Below are 15,944 nucleotides of genomic sequence, written 5' to 3'. Positions count from 1 at the left end.
CCTGTGTCTGGGAACGGTGCACCAGCATGCCTGGGGGTCAGCTGCTGCAGGCAAGTCTTCGTCACTGGGCAGGGAGAGGGACACGAGTCCCTCCATCTGCTGAGCTGAGCCCCTGTTTGGGGGAACGAGGAACAGGCGCTGTCTGGACACTCGTACCACAGTGAGAAGACAACCAACCCACATTTCTCCAGCTACTGCCGAAGGCCGGCCTTTCTCTAGAGATCTTAGTTGGAACACAGACAGACTTTGAATAGGTACGCGTTTATTTTCACGTGTAATAGGAAAAAACATAACTAGCACATAAGATGTGACGGCAGGATATATTGCTTAGCATGAGACTAAAGTTTGAAATAAGTAAAACAAAAAAAATATGTTGAGTCCAAGAAAATATTAAGGAAGAAGAGAACAGGAGGTTCTTGGTTACAAGAATTGTGGAAATGGTATGTGAACGCCCAGAGGTTGGGTCTCACTCTCCAAGCTTTGAGCCAGAAGCTGGGCTCCGTTCTGAGGCCCCTAAGGGGCTCCAGAAGGAGACCCTCCCAGTACTCGGAGCCCAGGGCATCCGCAGAGGAGAGCGTGGTGCACCCCGAACACTCCAGGGAGGAAAGTTCATTTGTTCATGCCCTACAAGCAGTCTCAGAAGTTACAAAGCATCAAAAGTGATTTTCCTTAAAAAGAAGAATCTTCTAGGTACGGCCTTGCGGAAGCAGTGGTCACAGGGCAGCCTGGGTTGGAGGGTCCGAGTGGGACACAGCGGGGGATAAACGGGTAGGCAGAAGGGACAGCCCAGTCCTGTCCCGTAAGAGTGTGTGCATGCGTTGGGGGTTGCCTACACAGCCCCGGTCAAGGCTGTTGGAAGGACACTCAGAGCTTCTGGACCCTGGTCCCAGCATACAACCGGCACTTAATGGAGAATCACTGTGGCACCGGGAGGTGCACCCGAAGGCAGGGCAGAGGGGTGGCCGGCGTCCCCGGTATGTCAGCCTACACCACCCTCTCCGCCTGCCCCTGCTGGGCGGTTCAGGTTCATACCTGGTCCCCACGTCAGCATGACATGTCCTCCAGGTGAGACGTCCAAGGCTCCCACCGCTAGGCCACATTCTTGTACATTTATGAGATTTTTCCTACCAAGATCCCTACCTCGCCCCAAGTCCAAAGAATGTTTCTCACTGTTTAAATCTCAAATTTGTTAAAAAAAAAAAAAGGGGTGGGGTGGGGCTTTTTAAGGGACCCTGGAGGTTTACCCAAACAGCTCAGTCCTGCAGGCCAGGGCTGGTCTTAGTATCCCCTACGGGGACAGCTAAAGTGTCATTGCTAGGGACATGGTGTGGCATCTAGAGAACTCATGCCGACTCACCCATGGAAGTGGGGGTCAAGGCCAGTGCTTGAGAGGGGCGAGAGCCTCGGAGATGGGAGCCCTGAAAGCCTTCCAGAGCCCAGAGGCTAGAGGAGGAGTGGAAAGTCTGAGAAGCACCGTCCGTCTGCCAACTGCCCACTTCTGAGCGGGGAGGGGGCTCAGCCTGGGGCGGTTCAGCCCCCATGTCCCCGACGAAGGGGGCAGAGCCGGTCCCTGTCCTGGCTCAGAAGGAGAGTGTGCAAGCGTGGGTCAGAAAGGCAAACTGAGTCAGGAGAGGCCCTCCCGCCCCGGCGGGTGCCCTCAGCAGCACCCCGCGGCGCTCCGCTTCACGTGGCACGGCTTACAGAAGAGGCGGTTGTTCAGCGGGTAGCAGCCTTGGTCCGTGGGCTCCACGGACAGGAGGATCCTGCAGTCCTGCGGGAAATAAGGCACGAGCGGATGGACCCCAGACCCGAGCAAGCGGCCCGGAGCCTGCACGGGGCAGACTCCCCCACCCGCGTTTGCTGATGAAATTAACTGACAAATGTACTTCCAGAGGGCCGGGAAGACGAGGCCCATGGGGGCTTCCATCCCCACGGAGGTGTGAGCGATGAGGGCGGAGTCAGCCAAGGGGAGAACTGAGGACACCGAGGGTCACGGACACTGAGGGATCTCAGGAAGAGCTAGAAGGGCCTTAGTGATCACCCAGCAGCAGCCCCTTTAGAACGCAAGCTCTGAGAGGCAGTGACCCCATTTCCTGCTAGATCCCGCCTAGGCCAGACTCTGGTACACCCACGAGCCCACGATAACCGTCTGCTGCGTGAATTACTGAATCGAGTCTCGTCCCATCACTTCACAGCTGGGGAAACTGAGGTCTGGGGAACGACAGGCTCGCCTCAGGCCGGGCAGCTGCTTCTAGACTGGGACAGGACAGGTCTCTAGCCTGAGCCCAGGCATCTTTTTTCTTGCTCCCCTGTCTGCACAGCTTCAACACTGGCACAAACCTCTGATTTTTCAAATCTCCAAAGGATTTCGGACCAAGGAGGTTGGGGATTCGGGGCCTGAAATTTGCCCACTTAACCGTTTTGCCCACACCTCACTGGGAGCCTCCCCTGGACACATGCTGGAGTGCAACAATGGGAACGACTGAATGTCCAGAGACCTGAATCAGGGCTCAGCTGGCAACCTCTGGAAGCTGCATGGCTCGGGCCAGAGCAGCTGGTCCCCACAGAGACAACTTTGGGGTCCCAGCGGCCATCCTAACCCAGCACAGCCAGAGGAGAAGGGCGCCCTCGTTTGTCTGTTCCCTGCAACTGCACCTCAAGTCGTGCAAGGTCACGGATCTGTACTCTTCCTAGAGGCTACTTGCTTGGCATTCCGCAGTATCAAGTGCCAAACCTCACGTCCCAAAAGGGTACATGTGACCTCTCCTCAATTAGAATCAAGGGAGAAAAGCCCTCATCTATGACGGAGTCACAGTCTGTGAGGGAGCTGTGGGATGGCCCAGAGCTGGCTAGAACTAGGTCTAATGGACCAGAGTTGGAGTCACTTTTTTCAGGCTGTTTTTCCCCCATTGTTCCTCATCTGAGATGGCACCTTGGAGCCCATTTCTCTGCCTGGGGAAACAGCACCCCGGATCAGTTCCGGGCCACGGTGTTTCAAGCCTTCCCCTCTAAAATGTAACTGCTAGAGCCAGAGCCCGGACTTAGAGCAGCAGCCTGGGTGATGCTTACAGCTGCCTTCGCCAAGCCGACTAGGGGTACGCAGGGAGGGTTTGTGTGCTCACCAGCCAGGCTCAGGGAAAAGCTAATCACTATGGGGCCTAATGAGGGCTAGGGTGGTGATAACAGCACTTAAATGACATCATTGTTCTGGCAAGATGTATTATCAGCTGGACCTTGAACCACAACCAACGCACAACGTAATATGGAGCAATGTGTCAACTTCTCCACCAAGCCTCCTTGTCACTTGAGCACAAACAGCCTCTTGGCTCCATGCATCTGTTTAAATATGGCAAAGTAAGGTAAATGTTTGGAGTTACTCACTGGCTGGCTAAGAGATGTCCTCTGGGACACCCCACTTAGGTGGCACCATAAAAGTTGCTACGTTGGGGGCGCCTGGGTGGCTCAGTGGGTTAAGCTGCTGCCTTCGGCTCAGGTCGTGATCCCGGGGTCCTGGGATCGAGCCCCGCATCGGGCTCTCTGCTCAGCAGGGAGCCTGCTTCCTCCTCTCTCTCTGCCTGCCTCTCTGCCTGCTTGTGATCTCTCTCTGTCAAATAAATAAATAAAATCTTAAAAAAAAAAAAAATTGCTACGTTGGGGCACCTGGGTGGCTCCGTCGTTAAGTGTCTGCCTTTGGCTCAGGTCATGATGCCGGGGTCCTGGGATCGAGCCCCACATTGGGGTCCTGGGATCAAGCCCCGCATTGGGCTCCTGCTCAGTAGGAAGCCTGCTTATCCCTCTCCCACTCCCCCTGCTTGTGTTCTCTCTCTTGCTGGGTCTCTATCAAATAAATAAAAATCTTAAAAAAAAAAAAAGGGTTGCTACCTTTGTCACCATCACCAGAGAAGACACATCAGCAACATGGGGGTGACAGAGGAAGAGGCAGGGAAGGACTCGGGAGTCTCCCTAGAAGGACTGACTACATAATTGCAGAGCCCAGAGCAAAGGGCAAAGTAGCACCCCTTGTTCGAAGAGGAAGAATTTCAAGACGGTGACAGCAGAGCTTTGAAGCAAGCAGGGGAAGCTGCTGGGGGGGCGGGGGAGGGATGGGGGATGGGTGGGTGCCCTATGCTGGGCAGCTTTTTCCGATCTTCGCTTCCCTACATTCTGCAGCATCCCCTTCTTCTTTCCCAGGCTCGTAGCAACTCCTCCTGTGTCCTGGGGACCTGCTTCCCTGGCCTCAGGGATTGTCCATCATAGCCCCCCGGCCAGTGATTGGCTCAGATTGGCTCATGTGACCCAAGCTGGGCCAATCAGAGGCCTTCTTGAGACTGGGCCAGTTTCCTTGATGGGGTTTCAAGGTTGGAAGGATGACCACGCCTGTATCCCTCTCCTCATAGAGGAGCTAGCCCCCAGGAAGAGAAAATGAAGCGAACATACAAAATGGGCAGAACTGAGAGACGGAGAGATGCCCTGATGATCTCATCAATGAGATTCCCTTTCTTGAGGAAAGCAGGATGAGCATTTTTTTTTTAAAGATTTTATTTATTTGACAGAGAGAGAGATCACAAGTAGGCAGAGAGGCAGGCAGAGAGAGAGGAGGAAGAAGGCTCCCTGCTGAGCAGAGAGCCCGACTCGGGGCTTGATCCCAGGACCCTGAGATCATGACTTGAGCCAAAGGCAGAGGCCTTAACCCACTGAGCCACCCAGGGGCCCTGAGCTTGGTTTTTATCATTAACTCAGAGCTCTGATTAATAGACTGCTTCTAATGATCTCCATTCTTATCTGTCTCTGCTACTGGGTGGTGAACACTTGGCAGCTGAGCCCCTACCCCAACTTGTCCCCATGTCCCGGCACCCAGCACAGTGTTGGCATCCCATGGGTTCTCGGCAGGGCTGGGTTGGGGGCAGCAGGGGGCCACCCGCAGCGTGATCCTGACTCCTGACCACCCCACTCACCTCACACCTGTAGCAGTTTTCATGGAAGTTCCTCCCCATGCACTCGATTTTGAAGGCATCCTTCCCGTCCCGAGGGATGATGGGGTTCTCACAGATGCTGCACACAGGGGCGAATTTCCTAGAGGGAAGGGAACCCACGCTTGAGGCGCTCTGGCCAGGACCGCAGAAATTAGCTGTGGGAGCCGGGGTGGCGCTAGTTCGGCTCCCGGAGCTATTTTGGACGCGTCGCCATGTGACTGCACCTGCAGCCACAGCCACAAAGCCTCTTTCTTCCTGGCAGGAGCGGATGGAGAGGCTGGTGTAATTAGACCCGGCTTCCCAGGGTATAATTAGCTCGAGGCAAGGAAGTGACTGGGGAACTTTTGAATTTTAGAAAGGCAAGAAATCTCATGTGTGTTCAGTGGGGCTGACCCCCCCTTTCGTTTATCTGGTACTGTGGGTCAACGCTTCTTCTTTTTCCCTGTCTTTTGAACAGACACAGCTGTCTCTCCCCTTGGGCAGTGCACAACCCCAGTGTAGGGACTTAGCCAGACAGGTGTCCTAGCTTCGGGCTACGGCTTCATAAGGCTCTAGCTCCAAAGGGAGCCTCTGCAGCCTCAGGGCTTGAATCGGAACTTCCATACCTGCTGCCTGCCTCAGTTTCCACATTTGGTAAAAGAGAATGCTTAATAGTACTTGCCTGACAGGCCAGGCTTGGGGATTAAAGGGCTTAACTCACGTGAAGTGCCTGCCACAGTGCAAGTACGTGGGGTTTCAGCTAGAAGCAGGTGTGTGGTCAAATATAGGGTGTGTGGACCAGGCAGACAGGTTTCTGTGAGCCCAGAGATTGCAGGAATGCTCTGTGCCAGCCCCTAGAGCTTGGGCCAGGCTCCTCTGTTCTGGCTGAGTCCTACCCAGCACGCAGACCCCCTCTCATACCTATAGAAGTCGTCCAGGCAGTACACTTCATCCTGGTTGTCCAGGGCAAAGCTCTCGTCCCCAATGCACCGGGCACAGGTAACGCATGTGAAACAGGCAGGATGGAAGGCCCGGCCCAGGGCTCTGATGATGTGCTCCTGGACCACCTCGCCACACTTGCCACACTTCTCCAGGGTGTCCTGGGACAGAGGGACACTGCCTCAGAGCCATCCCATGGCTGTGCCCGCTCCAAGCAGCAAGGGGTTTCTAGCTGGTAACCCACAGGGGCCTAGAAGCACAGGGCTAGAGAGAAGGGCTCCCGCTCATGCAACTGGCCCGTAACCACCACCCCAAAACCTCTACCATTGGTTAAAGTGAATCAAGCTTAGCATTCTGTCCTGGGCCTAGAGTGAGGAATCCTGCCAAGGAGCTATTACTGTATTTTTCATTACTAGGACCTGCTTATGGCCAGTGTCCACTAGGACCCATGGGGGAAATTTCTCTTAAACCTCACAGTCAGGAAACGGAATTCCAGGAAGAACTGGTGTGCTTTTGATCTTACAGACAATAAATTTCAAAACTCTTTCCCTTTTCCATTTGGCCACTGGGAAGCTCAGAGTCAAATTCTGTGTCCCACTTTAGCGAATGACTATAGGGGTCTTTTAGTCATATATTTTGGGGTACTAAGTTTCCCTATGGCTTCATCCCCCGTTTTACTTTAATTTTCCTCTCTTCTGATTTATCTATCTCTGAAATTTCATTATATGAGATCTATACTCTTAGCAAATTTTTAAGTGTACAACATTATTTACTATAGGTATTTGTGCATTCTTATAAGCTCCTCAGATCCCTTCTGGAATGAGGAGGATGGCGGGGGGGGGGGGTGAAAAGGGGAATGGGAAGGCGGGAGAAGGAAGGGAGGGAGCGGGGAGAGAGAGAGAGAGAGAGAGATTACTGACCCAGAGCAAAGACCTTCCAGCCTGTCCACCTTCTCTTCCAAACCGGTCCCCTCCCTTCCTAGCTGGGCTCCTGTTCATTTAACCTGATTTCATCCCGACAGAAAGGTGTGTTGGTCTCTGCTCCCCCTTGGTGGTAACCCCCTCTCTCCTTGTCCTGGGGGCAGCCCTTCCCTCCCTAGAACACAGCCTAGAGTCTTCCTCCTGCTGTTTCCAGCTGTCAGTACACCCTCGCCCCAGTTTCCCCTCAGTGCCTCACCCGTGCCTGGCTGTGAGCAGGTAAGAGGATAAGGTTATCTCCCCCTGTCATTTGAGGGGGTCAGAGGGATAGGGTGCGGATGGCCTGGCTCCTTGCTGCTCCCACGGTGCCTCCTGACTTTGGTGATGTCTTGAAACGGTCACCAGATTGTCTGGAGTTTACTAGCTAGTCCTCCAAATATTCTAACACTTGGAATCAGTCGCTTTCAAACTGCAGTGTGTGTATCAGAATCACCCGAGAGACCTGTTAAAAACACAGACCCCCAGGTGCTATCGACTCATGAGACCAAGGGGAGGTCCGCACACAGCCAGGGCACACGTCTGAGTGGGCTGCGCACCACACGCCATCAGAAGGTTGCAATTCTAACATCGTGGCAACCAAACCAGCTCTCCCAGATGGCCTCTGGTACTCGGAGGTGACACAGATTCCTCTGTGCACTCAAGCCTGTAGTTTCAGGCAAGAGGCAAGAGCACGGGCTCCAGAACTGGGTGGCACAGTGGGAGAAGCCCTGCTCCCCACCGTCCACCACCTTCCAGAGTGTGACGTGTGACAGGCTGCGTCCATGCCCCCAGGACATGCAGGTCCTAATCCCTGGAACCCATGACTACGGGCTCTAATGGCCAAAGAGCCTACAGATATGATTGAGTTCAGCGTCTCGACATGGGGAGAGGATCCTGGGTGGGCTCGAAGTGCCATCCCCAGTGTCCCCGTAAGAGGGAGGCAGCGGGAGAACTGACAGAGAGGAGGAAGCAGGACACCAAAGCAAGAAGCCACTGTGCTGACTTTGAAGGTGGACAAAGGAACCAAGGGACACAAAGGACGCAGCTACAGAAGCTGGAAAAGGTAAGGAAACATTCTCCCCTAGAGCCTCCAGAGGGGGTGCAGGTCTGCCCACGGACTTCCGACCTCCGGAACCGTAGGATAAATGGGTGCTGTGTGAGGTCATCAAGTTTGTGGGGATTTACCACAGCAGCCACAGAAAACTAATACACCTTGGCTGAGCTCCTTCCCCTCGCTGAGCCTCAATGTCCTCATCTGTGAAATGGGTCCCTGGGCCTGCCTCCCAGGATTACTGTGGGGAACGAAATAATGGGAGACCTTCCAAGGGCCCAGCACGGTGTCTGGTGCCCGGAGGCCACCCGCAGTGGGAGGTTACCTGGTAGCAGGGTTCGCAGAGGGGCCGCCCGTCCTTCTGGTAGAAGCTCTGCCCGGCCAGCTGGCGGCGGCAGGTGCGGCACGTGAAGCACCGGGCGTGGTATTGCCTCTTCATGGCTTCCACGGCCAGCTCTCGGGGGGACACGGCCTTGTGGCAGAAGGCACAGACATCTGGGGTGGAGGAGACACCAGCTGTCAGTCACCCGGCCTGGGAGAACTGCACCCAGGCACCGCCCAGGACAAGCCTAAAGTGCTAGGTCTCGAGCCCCAGGGCGGGGGTAGGGGGTGGGGGGGTGGGGAGGTGGGGGTTGGGAGTGTGGCCTCATTTTAGGAGCAATAAAAAGGAATGTGAAAAGTCCCTGAAAGCCTAAATCGGGGACAGGCGCCCGCCTGGCTCAGTCATTGGAGTGTGCAACTCTTGATCTCAGCGTTGTGGGTTTGAGCCCCCTGTTGGCTGTAGAAATTACTTAAAAATAAAATCTTAAAAAAAAAAAAAAAAAAAAGCCTAAATTAAAGGACACAGCATCGGGACGCATGGGTTACCATCTGTAAAAATTTAAATGAGGGGGTGCCTGGATGGCTCAGTGGGTTAAGCCGCTGCCTTCGGCTCAGGTCATGATCTCAGGGTCCTAGGATCGAGTCCTGCACCGGGCTCTCTGCTCAGCAGGGAGCCTGCTTCCCTTCCTCTCTCCCTGCCTGCCTCTCTGACTACTTGTGATCTCTCTCTGTCAAATAAATAAACAAAATCTTTAAAAAAAAAAAAAAATTTAAAGGAGGCTCCATGGTGACACCTTTATGCCCAGATAATTCCAAATGTATCAAAGATCTAAGTATGACAATTGAAACTATAAGACTAGAAGAAGCCAGAGAATTAGATCATAACTGTGGAGTAGAGAAGGCTTTTGGTGCCTGGTAAGCACTTAGCAGCTGCTAAGTAGATGGCTAAGACATGGGCCTGGGGAGGCGTGGGGGGGGTCATGCCTTCAGACACTGCTGGGGGGCGTGGTACAGATCGGGAGGACCAAATGCATGTACCCGTTGGCCTTGGTATTTTCTCTTCTAGAAATTTCTCTCACAAACTCGCACACAGGCAAAATGACCCACGTGAAAGACAGTTCGTCTCAGTCTTACTTGTTAGAGCAAGAAACCACCTAAGTGTCCATCCACAGGCAGCTGGCTACACATATACAGCAGGGCCCCAGTGGAATACTATACAGCTGTGAAAAAGGAGCCATGTTATGTTCGGGTGTGGTGTGAGCCCTAAGGTGTTTGAAGGAAAGAAAGCAAAGTGCAGAACAGCTGAGAGTTCGCTCCAGTTTGTGGAAAAATGGGCTGGGCCGGGGGGCAGCCCAGACACAGCTTGCATATGCATCAGATGTCTCTGGAAGGATACGGGAGATGTTAAAGAGGCTGCCCATCTGACAGGAAAGCGGGAGACACACAGATGACTTAAAGGGGAGACTTTGCACTGTCTGTCTTTCTGTTCTTTTTATCTTGTCTATGCAAGAACACTATGTGTTCAAAAAATTAAACAGTGAGGGGCACCTTGGTGGCTCAGTGGGTTAAGCCTCTGCCTTCCTCTCAGGTGATGATCTCAGGGTCCTGGGATGGAGTCCCGAATCGGGCTCTCTGCTCAGCAGGGAGCCTGCTTCCTCCTCTCTCTCTGCCTGCCTCTCTGCCTACTTGTGATCCCTCTCTCTGTGACAAATAAAATCTTAAAAAAAAATTAAACATGAAAAAATCCAAGGCATTTTGCTATCATAGCACATTTTGCTGATCGATATTTAAATGGGCTTCAGTTCAGGGCGCCGGGGGGCGCAGTCAGTGGAGCGAGCGTCCAACTCCTGACTTAGGCTCAGATCATGATCTCAGGGTCGTGAGATTGAGCCCTGCATCTGGCTCGGCACTCGGGGAGGAGTCTGCTTGAGATTCTTGCGCTCTGCCCCTCCCCTCCCCTCTCTCTCTCAAATAAAATATAAAAATATTTTAAAAATAGCATAAAAATGGATTTCAGTTACAAAGGGAAAAGATTAAGGTAATAAACATAAAACTGATGTACAGGAATGAGGCGCGTGGCTGAACCATGAGTGGGACAGACGCCGGGGGCCCCGCTTTTCTAGTTCCGGCTCGGAAGCTCCTGCGTGTCCAGTGAGGGCTCCTGGGGACCACCCAGAAGTCTTCCAGCCCCGAGCCCGTACCTGTGGACGCCTCCCTCTCGTGGAAGCCGACTGTTTCTTCTGGGGGAGGCGGCAGCTCGTCCTCCGCAGGCCTGGCGAGACCAGGCCGAGGCTGGGGCGGAGGTGCCTCGGTCAGGGACTGTGGGGTGACAAGGGGAGGGCAGGGGAGCTGTCACCCAGTGGGGACCCCACACAGCCCTCTCAGCTCTGCTCCTCCTCTGATGGCACCAAGCACAATTAGCCCCGCTCTCCAGAGGAGGAAACTGAGGCACAGAGAGGCAAGCGACCAAACGTCGCTCCGCTGGAAGGCTGACGGCAGTGGCTGGGGCCCAAAGCTACTTCCAGCCACTTCTGAAGAATCTTCTGGAATCGCTCTTGCCTGGCCTGGAATCCTGCCCGTTACTACGACGGCCTCTATGAAGGGCAGGGGATTAAAATTATCTTCTCAGAGCTGAAAGGGGGGTAACTGAGGGGGCAAAGGGTCTGGCACCCGTCCTCCAGGGACCTTGAAAAGCAGGATCAGCTTTTACCAGCTTAAAAGTATTGAAGAGGGACAACCCTCAGGCAGGAGCAACCTCCAAGCTTAAATCCCTGAAAGGCGCAGACTCTCCGTCCCCCTCCCCCTCCCTGGGGACCCTGGGGCTCCACAGGGATGGAGGGACCCATACCTGAGGTGGGGGCGGGGGCGGGGGCAGATGCAGCTGTTCTAAGTCTGAAATGAGTGATGCTCCCATCGAGGCAGGGAGCTGCTCATCAGGGGAGGGCGGTGGAGGAGGGAGGAGGTCCAGGTCGGGGAGTGTGTCCTCACCATCCAAGGGAGGAGGAGGGAGAGAACATCCTGCAACCAAAAGGGGAGAGAGGGGTTGGTCTGAGTCTCTGCAGGCGGACAGAAAAGGTGTGCACTTACCCAGAAGGCCATACAACATGGGGGTCAAGAGCTCAGGTCCAGGGCCCCCCAGGCCTGGGTCCCATTTCTGGCTCTGCTTTTGACTTGCTGTGTGTCCTTAGGCAAGACACTTAACCTCTCTGGGTCTGTTTACTCAGTGGAAACATGGGTATCAACCTTTCCGGGCTGAGAACAGGAAGGACTTGGCACGGGAGATGGCACGTGGTGTGGGCTCAGAAAACAGAAGCTGTCAGAACCTTCCATAACAGCCCTCCCTACCTGGACACTCGAGGGCCCCAAATCCTTGCTAGAAGGTCCCTGTTGAAGTACAAGCAAACTCAGCTCCTAAGGTTGCAGCTCTCAAAGTGTGGTTCCTGGCTCAGCAGCCACAGTGCCTGGAACTATGTCTAGGAATGCACCATCTGCGTCTGCCCTGGATCTGGAGAATCGGAACCTGCGGGGGGGGGGGGACGGACGCGGGGGGGTGTGCAGCCACTGACAGCAGGAGAAACCCTCCCAGTGACGATATGCCACTCAAGTGTGGGAGCCACCACCTGGGTTAAATAACGGATTCAGATAATGCCTATCGAGTGTTGAAAGCATCAGGTGAAAGGCAGATGGAGAACTTTCCAGAAAAGGGGTCAGACTGTCACCACCCGAATCCACGGATCAACCCCAGGCAGATACCAGGGATCTTCAGGTTCGTGTTAGGTTGTAGACAGGTAAGGGGACACCCATGGAATGTTCTGACCAGAACAAACCCCAAATATAAGCAAGAACCAAACCCAATCTCATCAGGTTTCTGGAATTAACTCCACTTAATGATAAATTTGGGAGAGGGGATGAGTTGAATAGGTGTGGGAGCCAAGGGAAAAACCAGAGACATTCTACAGAAACTGACCCTACTTTCTGCAAAAAGTCAACGGCATGTGAGAGAAAAAGAAAGGGGAAACTTCCCTGGAATTAAGAGACTTTAGGGACGTGTGGGTGACTCAGTCAGGTAAGCATCTGCCTTTGGCTTGGGTCATGATCCCAGGGTACTGGGATTGGGCCCCATATCAGGCTCCCTGCTTAGAAGAGAGTCTGCTTCTCCCTCTGCTTACTTTCCCTCTGCAAACAGGTCCCCCTGTTTGTGCTTTTTCTCTCTACGATGTAATATATAAGGCGCCTGGGTGGCTCAGTGGATTAAAGCCTCTGCCTTCGGCTCAGGTCACGATCTCAGGGTCCTGGGATCGAGCCCTGCATTGGGCTTTCTGCTCATCGGGGAGCCTGCTTCCTCCTCTCTCTCTGCCTGTCTCTCTGCCTACTTGTGATCTCCATCTCTCAAATAAATAAATAAAATCTTAGGGGGAAAAAAAAAAAAGAACCACCCAACAGCAAACACACGTACATACATAAGAAAAACACTCCCGCATGACATTATTTTCACGGTTAGTGCAAGAGAGCTTAACTTTTTTTTTTTTAAGGATTTATTTGAGAGAGAAAGAGAGCATGTGCCCAAGCAGTGGGGAGCAGCAGGCAGAGGGAGAGGGAGACGCAGACTCCCCGCTGTGCAGAGAGGGGATGCAGGGCTTGATCCCAGGACCCCGGGATCCTGACCTGAGCCACCTGAGACTCAGGCCTCTCCGGGCACCCCAGAAGAGCTTAATTCTTCGTGGGAAAGCTGCAGTCTACAGAGGTTCACAGAAGGGGAGGGGCCTGGATCCGGGGCTCCAGGGAGGACCGAGGGAGGAGGAGGGCTGAGGATCGCCCAGCTCTGGCCACAGCCCCAGGCTCTGCTCTGTCCAGGAACAGCTCCTTATATGCCGTAACTCCCACCCCTGTTCCAAGAAGGCACTGCCCAGCTCCCCCGGAGGAGGGGATTGGGGGTCAGGAGGGAAGCCGGCCTTGAAAAGCCTGATGGGGAACAGAGCTGTTAAAAGTGCCCCGGGGAGGGGCGCCTGGATGGCTCCGTCATTAAGCCTCTGCCTTGGGCTCAGATCAATGATCCCAAGGTCCTGGGATCCAGCTCCTGGCTCGGCGGGGAGCCTGCTTCCCCCTTTCTCACTCCTCCTGCTTGTGTCCCCTCGCTTGCTGTGTCTCTGCCAAATAAATAAAATCTTTTAAAAAAACATAGTGCCTTGGGGAGAAAGGACAGGGAGTCTGGTCTGAATCAGCCTTCGGCTCCCACCTGTCTCTGGGGCACACGGTAGGCCAAGCCTCACAAGGTAGGACTGCCTTAGACACCCCTGGAAAGCAGACCACAAGTGCCCAGGCCCTGCCCCCCCCCAACCCCAATGGGGCTCTGGTCCCATTCGCTGCTGAGTCACTGGGGCACCTCTCTGGGCTTAGAGCTTTCTCATCCATTCGACAAAGATAATGAGGATTATTCTAGACCTGTGAGTAAGCCACAGAATCCTCTGGTGCTGACGGTGGGCCCCACCCCCAGAGGACCTGACTCAGCGGGCTTGGGGGAAGTGCCTGGGAATTGACATTTTTGAAAAGTTCCCAGGTGAAGACGCCGCTGCTGGTTTAAAGACCACACTTGGAAAACGTTTCTTCTGCTCCCCAAGCTTCACTTGCTTAAAGCCTTTAGGCTAGAACAGCAGCTCCCTGACCAGGGTCCCCAGACCAGAGCATCAGCATTATCTGGAAATGCGTAAGAAAATGCACTTTCTCCGGGGTGGGGGGGGCACCACACTGCTGAATCAGAAGCACCCAGGGTGGGGCCTGGCCAGCCGGCTGTGTTTGAACAAGGCCCTCCCGAGGCCGGTGTGAGAACCTTGCTCCAGATGAGCTGAAGGTGAGTCAGGAACCGGATCGCGGAAAGGCAGCCAGAGCCCCCAGGCCTCTCCCAGGACCTGTCTTGAGTCCGGGCCTGGACAGGAACTCCAGCCGGGCAGCAGCAGCAGCGGGAGGCCCGCAGGCAGGGTGCAGAGGGGCCCCAGCTGAACCAGGATCCCCTGGCCAGGAGCAGGAGGAGGAAGCGCAGATTTCCCAAAGAGAAGCCAAGAGAAAAACTGACTTCTGAATACGAGCTGGTGAGGCTTTGTGCATGTGGGCTTCTAGAAGGGAGTGGGGATGGAGGGAGGGAAAGATGGGGATCTCTCTCAGGACGCAAGGGCCAAAAAAAAAAAAAAAAAAACCAACCTGTGTGTGGATTCCCAAGACAAGCACTGGCTGGGGTGTCAGATGACAGCCGGCAGCTGGCGTGGCCCCAGGGCCCGCTTTGTGCTGTGGTCAGACCAGACTCCTGACCAAGATGCTCGCCTAGAACTTGTCTCACTCAGGCGAGACTGAACCCCGAGATTCCCTGAGCTCTGCCCGTGCGCCCCACTGGCAAACAAAATGGCGGACCAGCAGACCAGCCACGGCGAGGTGCTCCCCCTCCCAGGGAAGGTCCACTTTTGTTACCACACTCCCAAGACTTTCTGGTATTCCAGCAATCCAGCAACCCATGAATACGTTGTGGAAATGTTGGCAATGGGGCATCTACACTATAGACTCTGGCTCCCTCTCCTACCCAAAAGGGACGTCATTTTTTTTCCCACTGGATCACACACCCTGCTGTGTGAATTCTGGTCATCGGGGTCTTGGTTCTATAGGAAAGCTCCTGGAGGAGGCCGTGTCCTTGGGATGTGTGGTTAGGAAGGAGAGATCAGTTTACGAGGTGGTGTCAGATGAAGAGGCATGTTACATGAGTGTCTTTGTCTCCTGCCCTTTTCTGGCCCCTGGAACTGGCAGTTCCTATTGGTCTTCAGGGTGTTTCTGTGGTGACGGATGCACGGGGCTACTCTAACTTTGCTCAGGGACAGCAGAACACCCTGGGGGAACTCCAGGAGCTCATCTTTGTCGTCTCTGTGCCTCCTTATTCCACCTGGTGTCCTGTAAGGAGAGCCATCCCCCTGCCCCAAGCCCCCGGGTTGTGCTCCTTCCTTGTTTCTACCCAACCAACAGCTAAGACTCCATGGAGTGGAGGCTCCAATGCTCTCTGGTGTCATGGCAGCAGAGCCGAGCACAAGGCAAAGGAACAGCCCCGTATGAACTATATCCATTCTGTGACAGATGCGTCATATACATGACCAAATTTCCACCTTCCAGAGGTTGAAATCAAGCAAACCAACTGCATGCCTAAGACCACACGGCAAGTGAATGGCAGAGTTCGAGAGAGAATAAAACCACCTTTGAGGTCCTTCAATGTGCACAATTCGTTCCTGCCTCAGGGCCTTTGCACTTGCTGTTCCCATTGGCCAGCTCTATCCTGTCATTCAGGTCTTAGCTAAGCTGAAATGTCACCTGCTGGGAGAAGCCATTCTAATTGTCCCAGAAAGAGTGGTACTTCCTGGGGCGCCTGGGTGGCTCAGTCAGTTAAACGTCTGCCTCCAGCTCAGGTCATGATCCCAGGATCCTGGGATCGAGTCCTGCTCAGGTGGGAGTTTGCTTCTCCCTCTATACCCTCTGCTCATGCTTTCTCTCTCTTGCAATTTCTCTCTCAAATAAATAAAATCTTCAAAAAAAAAAAAATTGGTACCTCCCACCTCCTCTCCGTGTTTTGCTCGTGTAGAGCCCTTGTGTCTCCCCAACATTATGTTTGTGGTCATCTGTTTTCCCACTAAGATTTAAGTTTCATGTAGGCTGAAAGACTGGTCTTTCTTCTCACGGCCCAAGTGTTTGACCCAG

General features: G+C 54.1%; 1 protein-coding gene across 6 annotated transcripts in view; it reads right to left on the bottom strand.

The window, feature by feature from the left end:
• Window positions 1–242: 242 nt before the first annotated feature.
• FBLIM1 (filamin binding LIM protein 1) overlaps window positions 243–15,944 on the bottom strand; it is a 22,772-nt gene continuing 7,070 nt past the window's right edge. For all 6 annotated transcript variants that reach the window (XM_059136661.1, XM_059136662.1, XM_059136665.1 and 3 more), the window contains 6 exons: window positions 11,068–11,237; window positions 10,421–10,538; window positions 8,224–8,393; window positions 5,874–6,052; window positions 4,956–5,073; window positions 243–1,771 (listed from right to left, as the gene is read on the bottom strand). In XM_059136661.1, the coding sequence (XP_058992644.1) occupies window positions 1,658–1,771; window positions 4,956–5,073; window positions 5,874–6,052; window positions 8,224–8,393; window positions 10,421–10,538; window positions 11,068–11,237 (869 nt within the window). In that variant the 3' untranslated portion in view covers window positions 243–1,657. The remainder of the gene's footprint in view (window positions 1,772–4,955; window positions 5,074–5,873; window positions 6,053–8,223; window positions 8,394–10,420; window positions 10,539–11,067; window positions 11,238–15,944) is intronic.

This window comes from Mustela lutreola, chromosome 10 (assembly GCF_030435805.1).
Source record: "Mustela lutreola isolate mMusLut2 chromosome 10, mMusLut2.pri, whole genome shotgun sequence".
NCBI lineage: Eukaryota > Metazoa > Chordata > Mammalia > Carnivora > Mustelidae > Mustela > Mustela lutreola.
The sequence above is the reverse complement of the archived record's forward strand: the minus strand, read 5'-3'. Positions and strand labels throughout refer to the sequence as shown.